The sequence below is a fragment of the Cetorhinus maximus genome, chromosome 10 (genome assembly GCF_964194155.1).
Source record: "Cetorhinus maximus chromosome 10, sCetMax3.hap1.1, whole genome shotgun sequence".
Taxonomy (NCBI): Eukaryota; Metazoa; Chordata; class Chondrichthyes; order Lamniformes; family Cetorhinidae; genus Cetorhinus; species Cetorhinus maximus.
In genome coordinates this window covers 25,029,968-25,053,701 of record NC_135888.1, presented here as the reverse complement: position 1 = coordinate 25,053,701, position 23,734 = coordinate 25,029,968, and the positions used below count along the sequence as shown (strand labels likewise).

Genomic DNA, 23,734 nt, shown 5'->3' with positions numbered 1-23,734 from the left:
CATGCCTATCCTCGGTGTTCTCTGTACAGTCTCCTGGAGGTTTTTCAGAGCTGAGTTCCTGCTTGAATATCCAGCTGACACTCGAAGCAGGGACTACCATAAGGATCTGCCTGGCTCCTTTATCAGACTGGTTGGAGGGAAGATTCACTGCACTGTGCTCGGAACACAAATAGCAAATACAGACATCGAGGAGCAGACGACCATCACTATATCAGTGTTCCAAGCCTTTGCCTTTAATCAACTGTCGGAGCCCAGGAAATCAGACGCAGAGTGAAGGAGTTTGAGAATCCTTGACCTAACAACAGTTGAACATATTGGCATTTAAACGGCATCAGACATATTGGGTTTGGTTGTACTTTCAAGCTGCTCGTTCTTCAATGTTCCTCTCTCCTTCCACTTACAGGGCGAGAAGGGGCCTCAGGGACCAGCAGGTCGAGATGGAATTCAGGGTCCAGTCGGCCTCCCAGGTCCAGCTGGACCATCGGGACCACCTGGTGAAGATGGAGACAAGGTGCGAACACAATGAGCAGATCAGAATTGGATGATTCGCTAAAAATAGCGACGCAGTGCAACACTGGGGTTCATTTCTAGAGCGATAGAGAATTGAAAAACTCAGAAATTATTTTAAACTTGTATACAACCTTGATTAGGTTGGGCACAGTCTTGGTCTCCACATTGTTAAAAGGATATAGAGACACTGGAGAAGATACAAAATTATTTACAAAGATGATACCAGAACTGAGAGGTTACAATTGTCAGGAAAGACTGAACAGGCCGGGGCTCTTCTCCCTAGAAAAGGGAAGGCTGAGAGGTGATCTGATCGAGGTCTTTAAACTAATGAAGATGTTTGGTAGGGTAGACACAGAGAAGAAGTTTCCACTTGTGGGAGAGGCCAGAACTAGAGGCCATCAATGTAAGAGAGTCACTAATAAATCCAATCAGGAATTCAGGAGGATCTTCTTTATCCAGAGAGTGGAGAGAATGTGGAACTCACTACCTTAGGAAATGGTTAAGATGAATTTTATAGATACATTTAAGGGGAAGCTGGATAAACACATGAGGGAGAAAGGAATAGAAGGAGATGGTGATAGGGTGAGAGGAAGAGGGGGCGGCAGGGAATTATATAGAGCATAAACATTGGCGTAGGCCAGATGGGCTGAATGGACTGCTTCTGCATCAAAAGAATAACAGTGCCCCTGTGAGTCAATAGAATAAGTACTAGGGTAAAGAAGGTGATGTTTGAAAGGGTGGGCAAAGACTTAGACCTGAATTTTCACTCCGGGGTCGAGAGCATAGAGTCGGGACAATTCCCAACTCCATGAATCCGACCCAGGAAAAAGTTTGGGTATGGGGGTGGGGGCGTGGTAATGGGTGAAAATGGGAGTCATGGTGGGCAACACTGGAAAGAGTTCAGTTGTTGCCGGGTGCGGAGGCGGGCTGAGCGAGGGCTGGCCTCAGTGCTCTGGCACTCTGCCAAAGATATGAAAAAACTGAATAAAACAAAAGACAACTCTCCCACCATCACCCCTCACACCCGCTGACCACCCCCACATACTCCCCATGTCCCATCCATGCCAACCCATGCTACCTAATGCCCCCCCCACCCAACTCCCATGGCAGTTTATAGCCTCAATGCTGCCCACCCACACTCTTGACCCTTTATAGCCCCTACGTCAACTTAGTGCCAACTCATGCCAACCCATGCCAACCACTCACTACCCTTTCCCCTTATACCCTCCATGACAACTCGCCCATTATCCACCATGCACAGACCTCAGGAGCCATGCCGGGATTAAATAAAGCTCTATCAATAAATTCACTATTTTAAAAAAACACTCTCAATGATTAAAAACCCATTCACTACATTTAACTTCCTTTAATCCCTTATGAAAACAAACATTTGTATTCACAGTCCCACTTCAAAGAGTTTATAACCACTTGGAACTGTCAATCAAACTGTGAACTGACACACATTCTACTGTGGTAATGATAGGCTGTGAAATCCGTCATGCAGCACTATTCCTGTAATGAATGCCCTCAGGCTTATGTCAACAGATAGAGTGAAATAGGAAGCACTGATTTTTTTAAAAATACTCCAGAGAGTTTTTTTCAAATATTTAAAGTGCAGGAGATTTAAATCCCTCGACAACTTGACAGGTCTCTTGACAGTTCCAATGTGCTAACACACTTTTTAATGCACATTCATGTCCGATTTTAACAACCCCAAAGGGCACCTGACATCTCCCAAAGGTGTTCCAGGACCATATTCAAAAGGGTATCCTACCTCTCTAAAGAACTCTGGCAGTTTTAGACCTTCTGCTACCGGGACACTTCCAGATCGCCATTTTAGTCTGTAAGAAAATTCAGACCTTGGTCACATTGATGGGATTTAAGGAGGGGCCTCAAATACAGTGGGGTTTAGGGAGAGAATTCTTGAACGTAGGGTATAGAGGACGAAAGCACAGTCACCAATGATGGGGTAACAGGAGTGGGGAAAGCAGAGTGGGAGGAGTGTAGAGATCATGGGGAGCTATAGGACTGGAGGAAGTTACAGAGATAGGGAGGAGCAAGGCCATGAGGAATTTGATCTTGAGGATGAGAATTGAAATTTGGAGGCCTTAGTATATCCATGAGCACAGGGGTGATGGGTGTCCGGGACTTGGTGCAAATTAGGATAGAGGACAGCAGAGCTTTGAAAGAAATGAAAAAGAACTTTAAAAGATTATGCAGCCAATTAGTTAATTTCACAGTGAATGAAGAGCACCAATCACAATAGGTTAATGATTCGAGTTGGAAGTGATACAGGTGAATGATCAGGTTTAATATTAATCCTAAAATCAGAGACTGTCACATTTCGATTCTTAATTCACAGTCATTCTATCATCAGTAAAGGCCCTTGGAACATTGAATATTTTCATTTAAGGGATGCCTTGCCTGAAAGGGCGGTGAAATCAGGTTCAGAAAGGAATTGGATAATTACTTGAAAAGGTGACATTGGCAGGGCTATGGGGAAAGTGTTGGGGGCGGGGGGATGGGGTGGAGGGAGTGGGATTAATTGGATAGCTCTTTCAAAGAGCCAGCACATGCACGATGGGCAAGCGCTGTAGGATTATGTGATTCTAGGAATTACCTCACACTGGAAGCAAGTGAGAGCGAGTGGCAGATGGAAATGTGTTTGTTTAAGGACCAATGACCCTTGACTTTTCCTCATTTCTCCTATTAGGGTGAATCTGGTGAGCCAGGACAAAAGGGGAGCAAAGGTGACAAGGGTGAACAGGTGAGAATCGCCATCGTGGAGTGTATGTATTTGATTCGGAACGGACCCTCCGTCCAAACCAGAGCCATCTAACTGGCCACCTAACCCAGCTTTGTTCAGGTTGGTCGAGTGCAGATATTTTTATGGAAAGCCGTGTGACAATGCTTTAATATCTGGTGCTCCACACACCAACTCTTTCTGTTAGTGATCACTCTGCAGGTAAGGGCAGGTGTCGCCATTTGGCCCTGAGTGCTTCATCACTCCAAGAAAACCTTTTTCAAAAGCATCCAGGCCAGTGAGCCGCTTCATCGTGGGGAGGTAAAAGAAACCAAGAACTTGCATTTTTATAGCGCCTTTCACAACCTCAGGGTGTCCCAAAGCGTTTCACAGCCAATGAATTGCTTGTGTTGCTACTGTGGTAATGTAGGAAACGCGGCAGCCAATTTTCACACAGCAAGATCCCACAAAGAACTACGTGATAACGAACAGGTAATCTGTTTTTAGTAATGTTGGTTGAGGAATAAGTATTGACTCAGGGCTCCGGGGAGAACTCTCCTCTCTTCTTCAAAATAGTGGCTGTGGGATCTTCTGTGTCCATCAGTGAGAATAGAGAGAGCCCCAGTTCAGTGTCTCATCCAAAAGACAGGGCCTACAACAGTGCAGCACTCCCTCAGTTACTGCACTGTTACTGACAGCCTGCATTATGTGCTCAAGGCCCGAGAGTGGGACTTGCACCCATAACCTTCTGGTTCAGAGATGAGAGAGACAATCGCACTGAATGTTAGCCAACACTTGTGGATGTGGCCAACTGAGATAATATAATATCCCTCTTCGACCTGGTCACATAATATATCTCTCAACCTAGACTAAGCTGGGGAGATATTACCATGGACTGAGAGGTTAAAATAATAACTTGGTCATAACTCAACCCACAAAGAGTCAAAACTCTATACTTAGTCCCTAGGGAATATATGTCTGTATTCTGATGTGGAAATGCTGAGGAGAAAATAGGGTCCATAACTGATAAAAATGGGTGACATGATAGAGCTGGGAGAAACCTCTGTACATGCTGCTGTCCCTGCACCTGTGTCCAACTCTTAGACACAAAGGGACAACGTTTGGCTCCAGGTGTTTAGAGAACTTATCCTGACTCGATTGGAATCTTCCTCGAAGGCCTTTGAGGGGGGTAATGTTTAATAATGTAGTGTCCCATCATTCCACAAGATTTACCTGCAGCATAGGGTTGAAAGGTGTGCTCACCTGGCTCCAACCTGGACGGAGTGTGGCTCTGGATCTGCCCATGTCAGGGAGCAATGGAGGTAAAATTCAAATGGTGCTGCGATTGTCTGCCCAATAAAGAGCATTGCCTGATTTATTCTTCTATGGCTTTTTGTGTCTCCCTGAAGCTGCATTTTATCCCCAAGTTGCCCGAAGCTGAATGGGGGGCAATTTTCGGCTGCAGCTCTCCGGCTTGTTTAAACAGCCATGGACACCCCACAAATAATGTAATTAACTACTGGCTGTTCAAATAATCTTCTCCAATCGGCGATCTCAGCCTCTGAACTTTAGGTTAGACCCTGTAATGAATGTGATAACTCTTACTGAAGATGCTTGTCTGATACTCTGTTTACAGGGTCCACCTGGTCCTTCAGGACCTCAAGGCCCCATAGGACAACCTGGGCCAGCTGTGAGTATCTTGGTTATTTTCTTGCATTGCTACATTAGACCAAGAATCTACTGGGTGGAGTGCTGACAATGCTGCCATGCTTGTGGTTCTAGGGTGCTGATGGTGAGCCTGGTCCTAGAGGGCAGCAAGGTCTCTTTGGCCAGAAAGGTGACGAAGGTCCAAGGGGTTTCCATGGTCCTCCTGGTCCAGTTGGTCTTCAGGTAAGTTATGGCCTACCTGTTCAATCTATCTGCCTGTATTACACCCCAGTGTTGGAGATAACTACAAGCTGCCCATTCATATCCCAACCTTTAATTCAATGTGTTGGTTTGCTTGAGAAGCCTTTGGAATCAGTACATTTCTGCTGGACAATCAGGCACAGAGTCTGGACAGGCTTCATGGGCCAGTGGTCAGTTTGTGCTCCAGCCTATGTTCCTGCTGTAGTGCTCCTTCTCTAATACCTCACGGACTCTGATCTTTATTGTCAAAGCACCCCAACGCAGCGATCAGAAAGAGGCACTCAATTTCTCCCCGGCCTGTGACTGCTTTAGGAGTTAAATTAATGTTAAAATCTCAGTGTGACATCCTGCATGCATGAGTCGGGTGCAATGACTGACATAATGCAGCCGCCTGTTCACGACTTTAAAAACATAGGCAAGGTATTTTGGTAGGAATTATAAGAGAAAGTTAACGAAGTGCAGGAGCAGAGAAACCTGGGGATTTAAGAACATCACAGAATCTTTACAGTGCAGAAGGAGGCTATTTGGCCCATCGAGTCTGCACTGGTTCTCTGAAAGAGCATTCTACCTAGTCCCACTCCCCTGCCTTATCCCTGTAACCTTCTCAGGTAGCAATCCAATTCCCTTTTGAATATCTCGATCAAACCTGCCTCCACCACCCTTTCAGGAAGTTTGTTCCAGACTCCAACCACCCTCTGGGGGAAATATTTTTCCTCACGTCACATTTACACCTTTTATCAATTATTTTGAATCTGTGCCCTCTAGTTCTTGATGTTCTCTTGAGTGGGAACAGTTTCTCAATATTTACCCTGTCCATACCCCTCAGGATCTTGAATACCTCTATCAAGTCTCCTCTCAGCCTTCTTTTCTCCAAGGAAAACAGTCCCAACCTCTCCAATCTATCCTCATAGCTATAGTTCTTCATCCCTGGAATCAGCCTTGTGCATCTCCTCTGTACTCTCTCCAATGTCTTCACATCCTCAAATATGGCACCCAGAACTGGACACAGTACTCCAGATGAGGCCTAACTAGTGTCCTTTACAAATTAATACATGAGTTGAATTTTACATCCCACAGGTGGCCGTGTGACCCAATCAGGTGTAAAATCCTGCAAGAAGACGTCAGGTGAACGTCTCGACATCATTGCGCACTTGTGCGATATTTCACTCGGCGGGCACGTGTAAAAGCCGGAAGCGTGCCCGCTGACAATTAGGAGAGCAATTAAGCCCATTATGGCGCAATTGTCTCCAATTTTGTGTTGCCCGTCCAACCTTACAGTTGGCGAACGGGCAAATCGACCAGGCGGCCTTTGCATTTTTCATCAAACCCCATCCAAGGGCCAGGTGAAATTTCCTTTATGAAATAAAATAAAAATAAATATCTGTGGACAGCATTTGTATCCGTTATATTTTCAGGTGATTGATTGTGATGCATGGGCATTTTTTTGCAGCTTTTTTAAACCTTTGTTTTTAGCATTTTCAGCTCTGCAGCTCCCTGAGGGAGCTGTCTGCCTTCAGGGAGCTTTCTCACAGCGCTCACCCACGCCCACGGAAATGTCATCACTCACCCTCCTCCCGCCCCCACTCCGGCAGCGCTGAGCTTTTCAGCGCGCGTTTCACACTGGCTGCCCGTTAATTGGCCGACCAGCGTGAAATCGCAGTTGGGGGCCGATTGCGGTTAGGGGCCTGTCTCCTGGCCACTCCTGGGCCCGCCAATCGCGGGCACCTGCCAAAGGTAAAATTCAGGCCTATGGCTCTAAAAATGACAGAACAATTTCATACAACTGTTAGAAAGCATAAATGATCCTTTAATTTAATAACAGAGTACTAAGAACAAGGAATTGTGAACAAGGAATTATTGCTAAACGTTTATAAATCACTAGGTCTCAGCTGGAGTATTGTGTCCATTTCTGGGAACCACACTTTATGAAGAGTGTGAAGGTCCAGTTGTGGGTATGGAGGAGATTTACTACAATGGTTCCAGGAATGAGCAACTTTGGATATGTGGAGAGACTGGAGAAGCTGCGATTATTCTCCTTGGAGCAGAGAAGGTTAAGGGGAGATTTAACTGAGTTGTTCAAAATGACAGAGAAGTTTGAAGGAGTAATTATTTCCATTGACTGAAGGGTTGGTAATCAGAGGGAATTAGATTGAAGGTAACCAGCATAAGAACCAGAGGGGAGTTTAGAATTTTTTTCACTCAGTGAGTTATTGTGATCTGGAAGGCGCTGCCTGAAAGGGCGGTGGAAGCAGATGCAATAGGAGCTTTCAAAAGGGAATCGGAGAAATACTGGAAAAGGAGAAATTTGCAGCATTTTAGGGGAAGAGCAGTTGGGGGTCGGGAGGAGTGGGATTACTCCTCCATGGAAAATGGGCAGCAGGAATGTTCCTCTGTTGAAGTTATTGACATAATAACTGTATGTTCAAATCTTTTCCAGGGGTTACCTGGCCCACCAGGTGAAAAAGGTGAGACAGGTGATGTGGGGCCAATGGTAAGTATGTCTTTACATAACAAGCTTCACTGAGGCTGTTTTTCATATTAACTTTGTGGTGTTTATGCTTCAGTGACCTTGCGACAATAATGTGATTGACCTGTCCAATATTTCTATTCCCAGGGTCCACCTGGCCCTCCAGGACCCCGAGGCCCGTCTGGTGCTCCTGGGGCAGATGTGAGTATTCCCCCTTTGAATAGTTTATCCTCCTCTGTAGCCATAGTTACACTGGGTCGCAGGAACCTCACCCTAACTACGTTCTAAATCAGCCCCAAAATTGTGGTCAGTGTTTTGTCGAGATTGTCCATCTAATTTTACAGTGACTTTCATCTGTATAGCGCCTTTAGCATAGTAAAATGTTCCAAAGCATTTCACAGGAGCAAAAATCAGACTAAACCACAAAAGGACATGTTAGGACAGGTGACCAAACATTTGATCAAGGAGAGAGGTTTAAGAAGCATCTTGAAGGAGGGGGAGAGAAATGGTGAAGTTTAGAGAGGGTATTCCAGAGCCCAGGGTCCAGGAAACTGAAAGCACAGCTACCAATGGTGGAGCGATGGAAATCCCTCAGCTGCTTACTAGTTTCCCCTTTAAATGCAACAATTTAATTACATGTGAACAAAAATGCACTCTTGCTGGAAAATTGGATGTGGGCTGATTAACCGTATAAATGCTGTGGCTACAAGAGCAGGTCAGAGGCTAGGGATCCTACAGCGAGTAACTCACCTCCTGACTCCCCATAGTCTGTCCACCATCTACAAGGCACATGTCATGAGCGTGATGGAATACTCCCCATTTGCTTGGATGATTGCAGCTAGAAGCTTGACACCATCCAGGACAAAGCGGCCTGCTTGATTGGCATCCCATCCACAAACATTCACTCTCTCCACCACTGACGCACAGTGGCAGCAGTGTGTACCATCCACAAGATGCACTGCAGGAATTCACCAAGGCTCCTTAGACAGCACCTTCCAAACCCACGGCCACTACCATCTAGAAGGATAAGGGAAGCAGATAGATGGGAACACCACCACCTGGAAGTTTCCCTCCATGCCACTCACCATCCTGACTTGGAAGTATATCGCCGTTCCTTCACTTTCGCTGGGTCAAAATCCTGGAACTCCCACCCTAACAGCACTGTGGGTGTACCTACACCACATGGACTGCAGCGGTTCAAGAAGGCAGCTCACCACCACCTTCTCAAGGGCAATTAGGGATGGGCAATAAATGCTGGCCCAGCCAGTGAAGCCCACATCCCGTGAATGAATGAAAAAAATAATTAGCTCTGGCCTCACGATTAGAGAAGAACAGGATCACAACAAACTGGAAGTTCGGACAATAACTCTGATTGAATTTGGCAATAAATTCAGTTTCTTGGTAACCATACTTGGACCCCTCCTCAAAAGCTTGGACAGCACAAACCCAGTGTCAACAGTAAAATAAAAGCAGATACTGCAGATGCTGGAAATCTGAAACAAAAACAGAGATTGCTGGAAATACTCAGCAAGTCTGGCAGTGTCTGTGGAGAGAGGAACAGAGTTAACGTTTCGAGTCCGTATGACCCTTCCTCAGGGTCTGAAGAAGGGTCATACGGACTCGAAACGTTAACTCTGTTTCTCTCTCCACAGACGCTGCCAGACTTGCTGAGTATTTCCAGCATTTTCTATTTTTCTTTCAGTACCAATAGGTCAGACAAACAGATTCTGCAGCATCCTGCGGAGATCATAAAAATCTCTTGTATTGGAAATGGGAAATGAAGTGTGAGATTGAGCAGCAGAAGGCACTTTCTAATGTTGGGGCAGTGTAGAGGGAGCTTTGCTCTGTATTTAACCCCGTGCTGTACTTGTCCTGGGAGTGTTTGATGGGGGCAGTGTAGAGGGACCTTTGCTCTGTATCTAACCCCCGTGCTGTACTTGTCCTGATATCACTCGATGACAAGGAGATCAATAGTAGCAGCAGTGCAACCATCCAGTGGAAAGAAGCCAACCCAGCAGAGAGCAGGGAGCCTGTTGATGCTCACAGTGCCTAATGTTACCTCAATAGCTATTTGTTTCACTGAGCGAGCTGTAAGGGCAGCAGAGAAAGGGAAAGATCGTGAGACTGTATGCAGGATTAAAAACAATATCCCCGAATTATGGGGAGACATCAAATTCACAAACACAATCCTGACGAGAAGTACGTGGTATATGGAGTATGGGAGACAGTGTAAGCAACAAGTTCCTGTTTTCTGCTGTGTTTATTTTTGGGTGTTCAACTGATGAGTGTAAAGATCCCATTAGTCTGACTTGAGATGGAAAGTAAAAGCACAAGGTCCAGTCCTACAGGAATGCCAGTTTTCAGAAGGAACCGTACACTCTAACTTCCTGTCTTACCCGGTCTTAACACCCAATGTATTGTTTATATCACAGGGTCCACAAGGTCCTGCTGGAGGAATTGGTAATCCCGGAGCAGTGGGCGAGAAGGTAGTTTCCTCACTTCCTGTTTCTCTTACAGAATTCTCTGAATGTGTGTCTTTATGGAGTTATTTAACGTTACACTCCAGTACTGGGACTGACTTGGGGTCAACTCACAAAGTATGGTGTTAATTTTGAAGTCTATTAATTAGGGCCATTGCTAGTTGGAGATGTTTTGAGATATATTTGCTAACAATTTGCCTTTAAGAGACAGCAGCATGACATCACTAGAAGGGAAGTGTGTCATGTGATCCAGTAACAATTTCACTTTTTGCCTGTGAGCGGAGCACACACACAGCTCTACTGCTGATGTCTTCAAGCTTTCTACCCATGTAAAACTGTTTTCATGTGTCTAGTCTAAATAGCTGAACCCACAAAGTGTGTACCCAATCCCTTATGAGTGATTAGTGCCTTGTGTCTTCTACAGTAAATGAGAGCAAGATCATTACAATAACACAACGTATTTTAATCTGCATTTGAATATGAATGGGAAATTACCTCTGACAGAATCTGTGATTCTGAGGACTGATCTTTGACAGTACAGCACTCTCTCAGTACTGACCCTCCGACAGTGCAGCACTCCCTCAGTATTGACTCCCCGGCAGTGCAGCACTCCCTCAGTACTGACCCTCTGACAGCACAGCACTCCCTCAGTACTGACCTTCCGACGGTGCAGCAATCCCTTGGTACTGACCCTCTGACAGTGCAGCACTCCCTCAGTACTGACCCTCTGACAGTGCAGCACTCCCTCAGTACTGACCCTCAGACAGTGCAGCACTCCCTCAGTACTGACCCTCTGACAGCACAGCACTCCCTCAGTACTGACCTTCCGACGGTGCAGCAATCCCTTGGTACTGACCCTCTGACAGTGCAGCACTCCCTCAGTACTGACCCTCTGACGGTGCAGCACTCCCTCATTACTGACCCTCTGACAGTGCAGCACTCCCTCAGTACTGACCCTCTGATAGTGCAGCACTCCCTCAGTACAGACCCTCAGACAGTGCAGCACTCCCTCAGCACTGACCCTCTCATAGGGCAGCATTCCCTCAGTACTGACCTTCTGATAGTGCAGCACTCCCTCAGTACTGGCCCTCCAACAATGCAGCACTCCCTCAGTACTGACCCTCCGACAGTGCAGCACCCACACAGTACTGACCCTCCGACAGTGTAGCGCCCGCACAGTACTGACCCTCCGACAGTGCAGCGCTCCCTCAGTACTGACCCTCTGACTGTGCAGCACTCTATCAGTACTGACCATCCGACAACACAGCACTCCCTCAGTACTGACCCTCTGACAGTGCAGCACTCCCTCAGTAACAGAGCGGGAGCATCAGCCTAATCTATGGGTCAGGTTTTGGTGTTGAGCCTTGAACCCAGGTGTGTTGACCGATTGAGCCAAAGTGATGATGCTTTCATAAAATGATAAAATCCACAGCAGGGTGTGCCATTCGGCCCTTCTCTGGGCCAGTTTTAGCTTGTGTCTTACTGGCAGTTTCTAGACTCGCCCTGTCTCGGTGGTATCTATGTTTCAATGTACGTCTGATTTTCCCCCAGGGTGATACTGGTGAAGCAGGTGCACCGGGACCTCCAGGATACTTGGGAATGCCAGTAAGTACTTGGCTCTCTGTCCTATACTGAGTTATCGATTGTGTATGAAAATGTTTCTGTCCTTCACACTGATCTGTATCCTACTTAACTCCCACCTCCCCCTGACCAGACAACCCCACCTCTGTTCAGCAGTCTTGTTTTTACAGTAGAATGCGTAAATTCCAAAGGGGAACTCGGGAGTACAGGATGAGGCAGGATAGTTTCCGGTTGAAGAGTTTGAGCGTAGACTGTGCTGGGTTTGAACATAACTGAATCAGAGTTTATCTTGGTCAAAGTGTTAACGAGTCACTCAGAGGGACAAATGGAGGGGTTGATCACTGACCCAGTCACAATCACAGTGAGTGCAGAAAATACCAGCTCACCCCCACCTCCTCACCCCCACCCCTCACCCCCACCCCCTCACCCCCCTCACCCCCACCCCCTCACCCCCACCCCCTCACCCCCACCCCCTCACCCCCACCCCTCACTCCCACCCCCTCACTCCCACCCCCTCACTCCCACCGCCTCATTCCCACCGCCTCACTCCCACCGCCTCACCCTCATCCCCACCCCCTCACCCCCACCCCTCACCCCCACCCCCTCACCCCCACCCCCTCACCCCCACCCCCTCACCCCCACCCCCTCACCCCCACCCCCTCACCCCCACCCCCTCACCCCCACCCCCACCCCCTCACCCCCACCCCCTCACCCCTACCCCCTCACCCCCTCACCCCCACCCCCTCACCCCCACCCCCTCACCCCCACCCCCTCACCCCCACCCCCTCACCCCCACCCCTCACTCCCACCCCCTCACCCCCACCCCTCACTCCCACCCCCTCACTCCCACCGCCTCACTCCCACCGCCTCACTCCCACCGCCTCACCCTCACCCCCACCCCCTCACCCCCACCCCCTCACCCCCACCCCCTCACCCCCACCCCCTCACCCCCACCCCCTCACTCCCACCCCCTCACCCCCAACCTCTCACTCCCACCCCTTCACCCTCATCCCCTCACTCTCACCCCCACCCCCTCACCCCCACCCCCTCACTCCCACCCCCTCACTCCCACCCCCTCACTCCCACCCCCTCACTCCTACCCCCTCACTCCCACCCCTTCACCCTCATCCCCTCATTCTCACTCCCACCCCTTCACTCCCACCCCCTCACTCCCAACCTCTCACTCCCACCCCCTCACCCTCACCCCCTCACTCTCACCCCCACCCCCTCACCCCCACCCCCTCACCCCCACCCCCTCACTCCCACCCCCTCACCCCCAACCTCTCACTCCCACCCCTTCACCCTCATCCCCTCACTCTCACCCCCACCCCCTCACTCCCACCCCTTCACTCCCACCCCCTCACTCCCAACCTCTCACTCCCACCCCCTCACCCTCACCCCCTCACTCTCAACCCCACCCCCTCACCCCCACCCCCATCCCTCTGCACTTTTAAGGGTTAATTTTCTATCTAAAGTCTAATCTTTCTTTATTTAGCAAGTAACTAAAAGTCTCTCTTTGGGTTGGGAGAAGGTGAGTTTTAGTCCAGCTTTTAAACCGGGGCTATACAGGCTCTGCTTGCAGCTGCAGCTAGTAAATTAGTTACCTGGCTTAAACAAGTTTTCAGAAGCTAGATTAAGACAGCATAAAAGCAAGCCAACTACAGTGATGCTATTGTCTGCACTGGAGTGCTGCTTTGGGCTGCATTAGAGTGCTTCAGTTGGAGTTTGGTGAGAGAAAGAGTTCAGTGAAGAGGGAAGGAGGTGATCCTTTCATTTTCTACCGTTCCTCAGTAAGAAGAGTGGCGTCTTGGTAAGTATGACCTGGCAAGTATTTCTTCTGTCCTTAATATTCTCTAAACTAAAGGAAGTAAAAGTAAAGGAAGTAATTTAAGGGTAAGTCCATGGCAGGGTAGCTCAGCCAAGTGGAATGCTCCTCCTGTGCGACGTGAGAAGTCACTTCCAGTATGCATGTTGACCATGTGCGGAGGAAGCGTCTCTAGCTGCAGCTACTCAAAACCTGTGTTTCAGAGCTGGAGCTGCAGTTGGAGTCACTGTGGAGCATCCACAAGGATGAGATCTTCATGGATAGCAGTGAGGTGGTCACACGCAGGTGAAAAGTGTACAGGCAGAAAGGGAATGAGTGACCGCCAGGCGGAGTAAAAGCACGAGGCAAGAAGTGCAGGAGTCCCCTTGGTCCATCTCCCTCTCCAACAGATTTTCCATTTTGGATACTGCTGGGGGAGATGGTTTCTCAGGGGAATGTAGCAAGATCCAAGTCTGTGGCACCACGAGTGGCTCAGCTGCAGGGGGGTGGGGGGAAGAAAGAGTGGGAGAGGAATAGTGATAGGGGATTCTATCGTAAGGGGAATGAATGGATAGAAATTTCTGCGGCTGCAGACGTGACTCCCGGATGGTGTGTTGCCTCCCTGGTGCCCGGGGTCAAGGATGTCACTGAGCTGCAGGACATTCTGTAGTATCAGAGGTTGTGGCCCATATTGGTACCAATGACATAGGTAAAAAGAGGGATGATGCCCTGAAAGCAGAATATCGGGAGCTAGGAAAAAATTAAAAAGCAGGACCTCAAAGGTAATAATCTCAGGATTACCCCCAGTGCCACGTGCTAGCGAGATCAGGAATAGGAGAATAGACCAGGTGAATGCGTGGCTGGAGAGATGGAGTTGGAGGGAGGGATTTAGATTCCTGAGGCATTGGGACCGATTCTAGGGAAGATGGGACCTGTACAAACTGGACGGGTTGCACCCCAACAGGACCAGGACCAATATCCTCGCAGGGATATTCGCTAGTGCTGTGGGGGAGGGTTTAAACGAGATTGGCAGGGGGATAGGAACCTGAGCGGGGAGACACGAGAGGGAAACAAAGATAGGAATGAAAAACAGAAAAGTAGAAAGCAAAAGTGGAAGGCAGAGGAAACAAGGGCTATCAGCAAATAGGGCCACAGTACAAAAACAGATCTGTAGAAATGTTAAAAAGACAAGTCTAATGGCACTGTATCTGAATGCACAGAGCATTCACAATAAGGTAGACATATTAAAAGCACAAATAGATGAAAACGGGTACCATATGATTGCGATTACGGAGACATGGCTGCAGGGTGACCAAGGCTGGGAACTGAATATCTAAAGGTACTTGATATTGAGGATGGACAGGCAAAAAGGAAAAGGAGGATATTGGCTCAGAAAATCTAGATGTAGAATCAGTCTGGGTGGAGCTAAGAAGCAACAAGGGGCAGAAAACATTAGTGTGAGTGTCTATAGGCCCCCCAAACAGTCATGATAAGGTAGGGGATGACATTAAATAGGACATTAGAGATGCATGTAACAAGGGTGCTGCAGTAATCATGGGTGACTTTAATCCACATATAGACTAGGGAAACCAAATGAGCAATAATACTGTGGTGGATGAATTCTTGGAGTGTGTTCGAGATATTTTTTTAGACCAGTATGCCGAGGAACCAACTAGGGAACAGGCTATTGTGCAATGAGAAGGGTTTAATTAATAATCCTGTTGTGCGGGGTCCTTTAGGGAACAGTGACCATAACACAATAAAATTCTTCATTAGGAAGGAAAGTGAAGTAGTCTGATCTGAAACTAGGGTCTTAAATCTTAACAAAGAAAGCTACGAGGGTATGAGGCGTAAGTTGGCTAAGATAGATTGGGGAACTTCATTAAAAGATACAGTAGATAGACAATGCTAATATTTAAGGAATGAAGGTGTGCATTGCAACAGTTGTGTATTGCTTTCTGGCACAAAAACACAACAGGAAAAGTGGCCCAACCATGGCTAACAAAAGAAATTAAGATTAGATCCAAAGAGGAGTCATATAAAGTTGCTAGACAAAGTAGCAAGCCTGAGGATTGGGAGCTGTTTAGAATTCAGCAAAGGAGGATCAAGAAATTGATTAAGAGGGGAAAAATAGAGTATGAGAGTAAACTTGCAAGGAACATAAAAGCAGACTGTAAAAGCTTCTATCAGTATGTAAAAAGAGAAGGATTAGTGAAGACAAGTGTAGGTCCTTTACAGTCTGAAAGGGGAGAATTTATCATAGAAAACAAGGAAATGGCAGAGCAATTAAACAACTACTTTAGTTCTGTCTTCACAGAGGAGGGCACAAATAACTTCCCAGGAATATAGGGAACGAAGGGTCTAGTGAGAAGGAGGAATTGAAGGAAATTAGTGGCCTGAATCTTCTGGTCGGCATGCGGGGGTGGGGCCCGCTCGCCGACGTGTAAAATGATGCACGGTGACATTGGGCGTGTGTCCCGACGTCACCACGCATCATTCAAATCTTCAGTTTGGTGCACGCGCACCGGAGTCGGCTACATACCCGCCGAACTGTCAAAGGCCAATTAAGGCCATTTAAATACCAATTAAAAGAATTAACATGGCTGCCGAAGAGCCCAGGCAGCCTTCGCATTTACCATGAAACCTCATCCACAGGTGGGATGAGGTTTCATGAAGGCTTTATAAATCAAATGAAAATTTTTATTAAAAATCAGTGACATGTTCCAGCTCCTGTGACATGAGGGGACATATCTGAATAATTTTTTTTTTTTCTTTATTTCAAAGAATAACAATCAAACTAACCTCCCTGAGGCAGCTCTGTGCCTCAGGGAGATTTCTGCACTCTTTTGCATCCATGCACAAAAGAGCGCAGGCCCCGACTGCTTCCGAGTGCATGTCACACTGGGCGGGCCTTAATTAGCCCGCCCATGTAAAATGGCAGCGCGTAGCCGATCGCGGGCGGCAATCAGCTGCGCGCCCGCCCGTGCCTACTCCAGTTCACCCCCCCACCCCCCCCCGGACGGGGAGAAAATTACTAAAACAATAGAGCTGGAGAAATTAATGGGACTGAAAGCCAATAAATTCCTAGGGCCTGATAATCTACCTCCCAGGGTACTAAATGTGGCAGCCATGGAAATAGTGGATGCGTTGGTTTTCATCTTCCAAAATTCTGTAGATTTTGGAACAGTCCCGGCAGATTAGGGGGTGGAAAATGTAACCCCACTGATTAAAAAAGGAGGGAGGGAGAAAACAGCAAATTACAGACTGGTTAACTTAACCTCAGTAGTAGAGAAAATGCTAGAGTCTATTATAAAGGATGTGATAACAGGACACTTAGAAAACATCAACGGATTAGGCAAAGTCAACATGGATTTATGAAAGGGAAATCATGTTTGATAAACCTACTGGAGTCTTTTGAGAACGTATCTAGCAGAATAGATAAGGGAGAACCATTGGATGTGGTGTATTTGGATTTACAGAAAGCTTTTGATAAAGTGCCACATAAGAGGTTAGTGTGCAAAATTAAAGCACATGGGATTAGGGGTAATATATTGGCATGGATTGAGAATTGGTTAGCAGACAGGAAACAGAGAGTAGGAATAAATGGGTCTTTTTCAGGGGACAGTCAGTGACTAGTGGGGTACCACAGGGATCAGCGCTTGGGCCCCAGCTATTCACAATATATATCAATGATTTGGATGAGGGAACCAAATATAACATTTCCAAGTTTGCTGATGACACAAAACCTGGTGAGAATGTGAGCAGTGAGGAGGGAGCTAAGAGGCTTCAAGGCGATTTAGACAGGTTGAGTGAGTGAGTAAATACATGGCAGATGCAGTATAACGTGGATAAGTGTGAAGTTATCCACTTTGGTAGGAAAAACAGAATTGCAGAGTATTATTTAAATGGTGATAGATTGGGAAATGTTGATGTACCAAGGGACCTGAGTGTCCTTGTACACCAATCACTGAAAGCAAGCATGCAGGTGCAGCAAGCAGTTAAGAAGGTAAGTGGTATGTTGGCCTTCATTGCGAGAGGACTTGAGTACAGGAGCAAGGATGTTTTACTGCAGCTGTACAAGGTCTTGGTGAGACCACACCTGGAGTATTGTGTGTAGTTTTGGTTTCCTTACCTAAGAAAGGATATACTCGCCATAGAGGGAGCTCAGCGAAGGTTCACCAGACTGATTCCTGGGATGGCAGGATTGTCATGTGAGGAGAGATTGGGCTTATGAGGCCTGTATTCACTGGAGTTTAGAAGAATGAGAGGGGATCTCATTGAAACGTATAAAGTTCTGACAGGGATGGACAGACTGGATGCAGGGATGATGTTTCCTTTGGCTGGGGGTGTCTGGAACAAGGGGTTACAGTCTCAGGATACGGGGTAGACCATTGAGGGCCGAGAAGAGGAGAAACTTCTTCACTCAGAGGGTGGTGAACCTGTGGAATTCTCTACCACAGAAGGCTGTGGAGGGCAAGTCACTGAATATATTTAAGAAGGAAATAGATAGATTTCTGAACTCTAAAGGTGTCAAGGGGTATGGGGAGAGAGCGGGAGTACAGCATTGAGATAGAGGATCAGCCATGATCATGATGAATGGCGCAGCAGGCTTGAAGGGCCGAATGGCCTACTCCTGCTCCTATTTTCCATGTTTTAATGTTTCTATGTATGCTAACCTGTCAATTGTAAGCAGATTTGAAAGACATTGTTTGCCTTATTCTGTACAACTAAAGAATTTTTAAAATCCTCTGCAGGGTCCGAAAGGTGAACGGGGTGAGAAAGGTGAATCTGGGCCATCTGGTGCTGCTGGACCTCCAGGTCCAAAAGGTCCTCCTGGTGATGATGGCCCGAAGGGAAGCCCTGTGAGTATACGCACATTTGCAGCAAACACTCCCACTTCTCGTACTTTCCTCGTCCTTCTCGTTCTCTCACTTTAATGTTGCAAACAACCTCCATAACCTCTCTTTGTAGCTCACTCAAGTAATCGGTGTTCCTTCACTTCTCGTCTTTCAATCTAATGGCAGGTCAAGCTCCAATCTAATCGAATCATACAGTCTTCAAGCACAGAGAGTGGCCTTTCTGCCCCTCGTGCCTGTGCCGACACTTTGAAAGGGACATTGTTTCTCAATCCAGCTTTAACCCCCAAAGGCTGCATATACTTTTGAAAGTTCCTAAGGGATCCACTTCCCCCAATCTTTCCAAGTGGTGTTTTCAGATATAACAATCCTCTGTGTGAAGAAACTTCTCCTCATTTTGGGTTTAGTCTTTTTTTGCCAATTATCTTAAATTTATGAACTTTCTTAATGACCTGCTTTCCAAAGGGAATGGTGGCTCCCGACTTGCTTTATCTAAACTCCTCCTAATTTTCATTACCCCCGTTTATTTTGAACACCTTGACTGAATTTTCCCTTAACCTTCCCTGCTCTATGGAGAACAATCCCAGCTTCTCCAGTCTCTCTGCATGAACTGAAGTCCCTCATCCCTGGAACATTCTAGTAAATCTCCCCCGCGCCCCCCTCTCCAAGGCCTGGACATCCTTCCCAAAGTGTGGAGCCCAGAACTGGACACAATCCTCCAGCTGAGGCCAAACATTGAGTAAAGATTCAACATGATTTACATGGTTTTTTATTTAAAGCCCCTGCTTACAAAGCCCAAGTATCTCACACGTTTTCCCAATCGCTTCGCCACCACCTTCAAGAATTTGTGAATATGCCCCCCAAGGTCCTTCTGCATCTGCAGACTCCTCAAAATAGTTTCATTTAGATTATACTGGCCCATAAAGTTGTGTCTTCCAACCGTCTGCCCTCTTCTCCAGTCTCTGTCCTCCTGAAGCCTGCTTTAATCCTGATCCTATTTTACTGCGTCGTGAACAAAAACAAAATACTGCAGACGCTGGAAATCTGAAATGAAAACAGAAAATGCTGAAAATACTCAGCAGGTCAGGCAGCATCTGTGAAGGGAAACAGAGTTAATGGCCGGAATCTTCCATCCTGGAGTCTATGTTCGGTAGGGGGGACCGGAAGTGGGAGTGATTCCCGCTGGGGACGGGATGGCTAACCACGCATGATCTTGTGCTGTTCAGTTCAGTACGTGTGTATCTGTGAGGAGCTCGCCAATCCTCACGGTGGGGGCTGGCAGGAAGTTGCCACCCCCACCGTTAACTCATGGGGTCAAAGGTCCGGGCGCCATATTTCAAAGGCACCCAGGCAGCCTGCACTATCCCTTCCACCTTCGCCCGGCCACTGCTCCACCCTTCCCGCTAACCCGTCCTCCCTCCCTTGGTCATCCCCCACACAACTTGCACTGCCACCACCCAGTCCCCAGCGTAGGCTGGCATTTACAGATGCTCCCTAAAGAGGACAGTGCAGCGGCAACTCACTGTTAACCGTGGAGGAAGTCTACCTCACTGGGTGCGCGCCATTTCTGTGCAGTCATGAATGTGAACACTCTTAATTTCTCACTGGCGGGGAACTTAATTCCAGCGAGATGACATTCTAACGCATGCAAAAGGGCTTCCCGACATTGTTCATCGGGAAACTCGACCCCTGCCTTCAACCCGCCGCTAAGGCCCCAAGAACCAAATTCCGACAGTTCATCCCGACATCAGGAAACCGATCTCTGGCCCCATGGCAAAATAACATTTCCCACCCGCCAAGCTCCCCACTGCTGGGGGCAATTGGAAGACTCTGCCCAACATTTCAGATCAATGGCCCTTCACCAAAAACCAGAGACGTTAAACTCTGTTTCTCTCTCCACAGACACTGCGAGACCTGCTGAGCATTTCCAGCACTTTCCTTTTTATGACACAGCAAAGTTTTTGTATGATGCACAAATGTTGAAATTATACTCCCTGTACCCAATTTATATCCAACAGGAAAAGCAACAATCCTAATATCGATCCCTCAGAGATCCCACTGTGTATTCCAGTCCCACTCAGTAGTCAGGATAACACCTGTTCTCCACCATTCCCTGTCTCCTGTCCCTTAACCAGTTACACATGTTACCACGTGCTTCAACACAAACAAAAAATGCGGGGAAAACTCAGCAGGTCTGACAGCATCTGTGGAGAGAGAAACAGAGTGAACGTTTCGAGTCCATATGACTCTTCTTCATCTGACTCTGTTTCTCTCTCCGCAGATGCTGTCAGACCTGCTGAGTTTTTCCAGCATTTTTTGTTTCCGATTTCCAGCCTCCGCAGTGTTTTGCCTTTACCATGCGCTTCTATTTCCTGACTAAAGCGAAGGTTGTGCTTTGTCAGCTGCCTTTTGAACGTTTATAAAACATCTCCTGCTCTATCTTCAACAAGCCCCTGTATCTTGCCAGAAGTCCGCAGCTGGCACTCCTGACTGGCCGGCTCCCTCATGGAGATAGGCATGTCCCACTCTTCCACAACTTTCATGGAGTTGGGCCAGGTTTTTAAAGAGTGACAGTTCATGGGCCCCTCAGAGGAGCTGTTAACCCTAGTCTGCATGAGGCGACCTTTTAAAAGGTGAGTTCCTTGGCATGACCCCATGCCAAGTTAAGGCCTCCCACCCATCCTACATGCCCCCAAAACCAAGCTATTCCCCCTCCAACCAGCTCACATGGCCCCTCATGGTCCCCAGTGCAAGCTATGGCACTTTCCCCCCCCCCCCCGCCCCCCATGGCCCACTAATACCAAGCATATATAATGAGGCTTGGCTAAGAGCTCAGACCACCATTACTCTTGTTGAAACTGCTGCGCCCCAAAGAAACATTGCTTGATTGACAGCTCTGGCTCTCTGCTCTCTGCTGTAAATTTCACAATGTTTATTTACACAAGGTTAAGCGGTTTCCAGGGGTTTGGATTCTGTTATTGATGCTTTAAAGGGTCTGGATGATTGGCACTTTTATTGCCTTGTAGTGAAATGACCCTTTCTAACATAGTGGAAAGTTATGAAAGAATGGCTTTTTGAAGCATTTTTGTTTGCTACTGTCACTATGGGGTTCATTGGTTCCAATGGGTCAATGGACATGGAAGTGCCATAGCTTGGCATGGGGGGCATGAGGGGCCATGGTGGGGGTGGGTGGAGGGGCATAGTTTAGCTTGGGAGCATAAGGTGGCATGGATGGGGCATGGGGAGCGTGTGGGGAGTGAGGAGGTGTGAGGGTCGGAGAGCCTTTGTGTTTTTATTTTAACTGGGATGAAGTCCCACATCACTGAGGTGACCCTTTAAAACAGCCTGCCTCCGCACACAGCAGCCCCTGTGGGTGCCTCCAAACTTCTTCCCAAGTCGGCTGGCCCAACACCAGCCCGCGCCCCTCCTGACTCCCGCCACCTGCCTCAAGAATGAAAATTCAGGCTGATGTCTCTGCCTCCTCGCTTCATAAAATCCACTCTGATCGCTCAGCTTCGACTTCCGATGACTCAAGACTGTCTAACTTCTGTCTCCCTGACACAATTGACAGGATTTTAACCAGACCTGGAGTCCCCAAGACACGGTCCCTATTGTAGACTCTCTCCTCTCCTCATCTCTCGGATCACCTGGCACTGATATTTTGCTCTTCTTTCCCTTTCTCTTAGGGCCCAGTTGGTTTCCCCGGTGACCCTGGCCCCCCTGGTGAAGCTGGACCTCCGGTAAGCTTAAGATATTCTTAGTTAATAGAGAATTGCTGCTTAGTGGAATAATTGATTAAACCTCTCCTGATAAACGCCTCCAGTGCATTAATCCAATCCTCTGCAGTTAAATATTCTCCATTAATTGGATATTGTAGTTTGTAACCTGTGTTGTTCTGTTGTGAGTGACCTGATGTTCTGAACTTCAGAATTGAATAGTATTAATTATTGAAAAAAGGTTTGTTCTAATAGGTGGAGATATGATTGGATTGAATGTGAGAGGACAAATACATTGATGATCTTCAAAAGATATGAAATAGCCACAAACCCCTAATAAGGTGGTTTTCTTATTCCTCAACAGGGTCAAGATGGACCTTCAGGAGACAAAGGAGAAGACGGTGAAGCTGGGCAGATTGTGAGTTGAAAACTAACTGAGAAAGGACACAGATTAATGGAGTTGGGTTTGGAGGAGGATTGGGTAACCAGGAGATTAACCCCTGACCCCTTGCAAAGCCGTGAGATATGAAGGTTATTCAGACATGAATGTGTTCGGGTCGACACAATCAGGGAGCTGCACCTCAGTCTCACTGATCCCGGGTTAGAGATGGGAAAAGCAGACCAAGCCTCCGGAATTCGACTCAAACTAAAGGTGGGCAGTCAGGAGCTTGCTCAAACCCTGATGGGTCAGAGGCTGAAGATCCCAAATTTTAGGGGCAGAGAACTCATCCTGGTTCAGAAACCTGGCGAAAATATTCAGACAATGAGCAAGTCGATTTCCAAGAATGAAGGCAAAGAACAATCTGTTCCCTGGTTCTTTAGACAGAACATGATGCTGGGGGCGGGGTAAGTGGTAGCAGTGATGGAGGTAGAGGAACATCATATTCAGTCTTGCATGGTGCCATGAGTAAGGTGATAGAGAGTGGGCACAGATTTGGCCCAGGTTCCACTGAGTAGTTGCATAAGACACCAGAGTACAATACCGCCAGACAGTCTAGAAGGAGCAGGCAGGTAATGTAGGAGTCCCCTGGGTCCATCTCGCTCACTAACCGGTTTTCCGATTTGGATACTGGTGAGGACGGTAGTTCCTCAGGGGAGTGTAGCAAAAGCCCAGTTTGTGGCACCACAGGTGGCTCAGCCACATAGGAGCGGAGGAAGAAGAGCAATAGTGATAGGGGGTCCCATAGTCAGGGAAACGGACGGTTTCTGCAGCTGTAGACATGACTGCAGGATGGTATGTTGCCTCTCACATGCCAGGGTCAAGGATGTCACTGAGTGGCTTCAGGACATTCTTATTGAGGAGGGTTAACAGCCAGGGATTGTGGTCCACATAGGCAGCAATGACATCGGTCGAAAGAGGGATGAGGTCCTGAAAGCAGATTTTAGGGAGTTAGGAAAGAGATTGAAAAGCAGTAGAAAAGGCAGTAATCTCAGGATTGCTCCCAGGTCCACTTGTTAGTGAGTACAGTAACAGGAAGATAGAGCAAATTAAAGTATAGCTGGAGAAATGGTGTTGGTGGGGGTGGCTTTAGATTGCTGAGGCACTGGGACTGGTCTGGGACAGGTTACACCTTAACAGGACTGGGACTAATGTCCTCACATGGAGATTTGCTAGTGCTGTTGGGGAGTGTTTAAACTAGCTTGGCAAGGGGATAGGAACCTGAGGGAA

The 23,734-nt window shown here is 47.6% G+C and overlaps 1 protein-coding gene across 2 annotated transcripts in view; it reads left to right on the top strand.

Moving 5' to 3' along the window:
- The window catches only part of col5a1 (procollagen, type V, alpha 1), a 357,252-nt gene that overhangs the window by 300,575 nt on the left and 32,943 nt on the right, over nt 1-23,734 (top strand). For both annotated transcript variants that reach the window (XM_078550223.1, XM_078550222.1), the window contains exons 43-53: nt 404-511; nt 3,224-3,277; nt 4,890-4,943; nt 5,036-5,143; nt 7,599-7,652; nt 7,776-7,829; nt 10,061-10,114; nt 11,660-11,713; nt 18,248-18,355; nt 22,036-22,089; nt 22,430-22,483. In XM_078550223.1, coding sequence (XP_078406349.1) covers nt 404-511; nt 3,224-3,277; nt 4,890-4,943; nt 5,036-5,143; nt 7,599-7,652; nt 7,776-7,829; nt 10,061-10,114; nt 11,660-11,713; nt 18,248-18,355; nt 22,036-22,089; nt 22,430-22,483 — 756 coding nt within the window. The remainder of the gene's footprint in view (nt 1-403; nt 512-3,223; nt 3,278-4,889; nt 4,944-5,035; nt 5,144-7,598; nt 7,653-7,775; nt 7,830-10,060; nt 10,115-11,659; nt 11,714-18,247; nt 18,356-22,035; nt 22,090-22,429; nt 22,484-23,734) is intronic.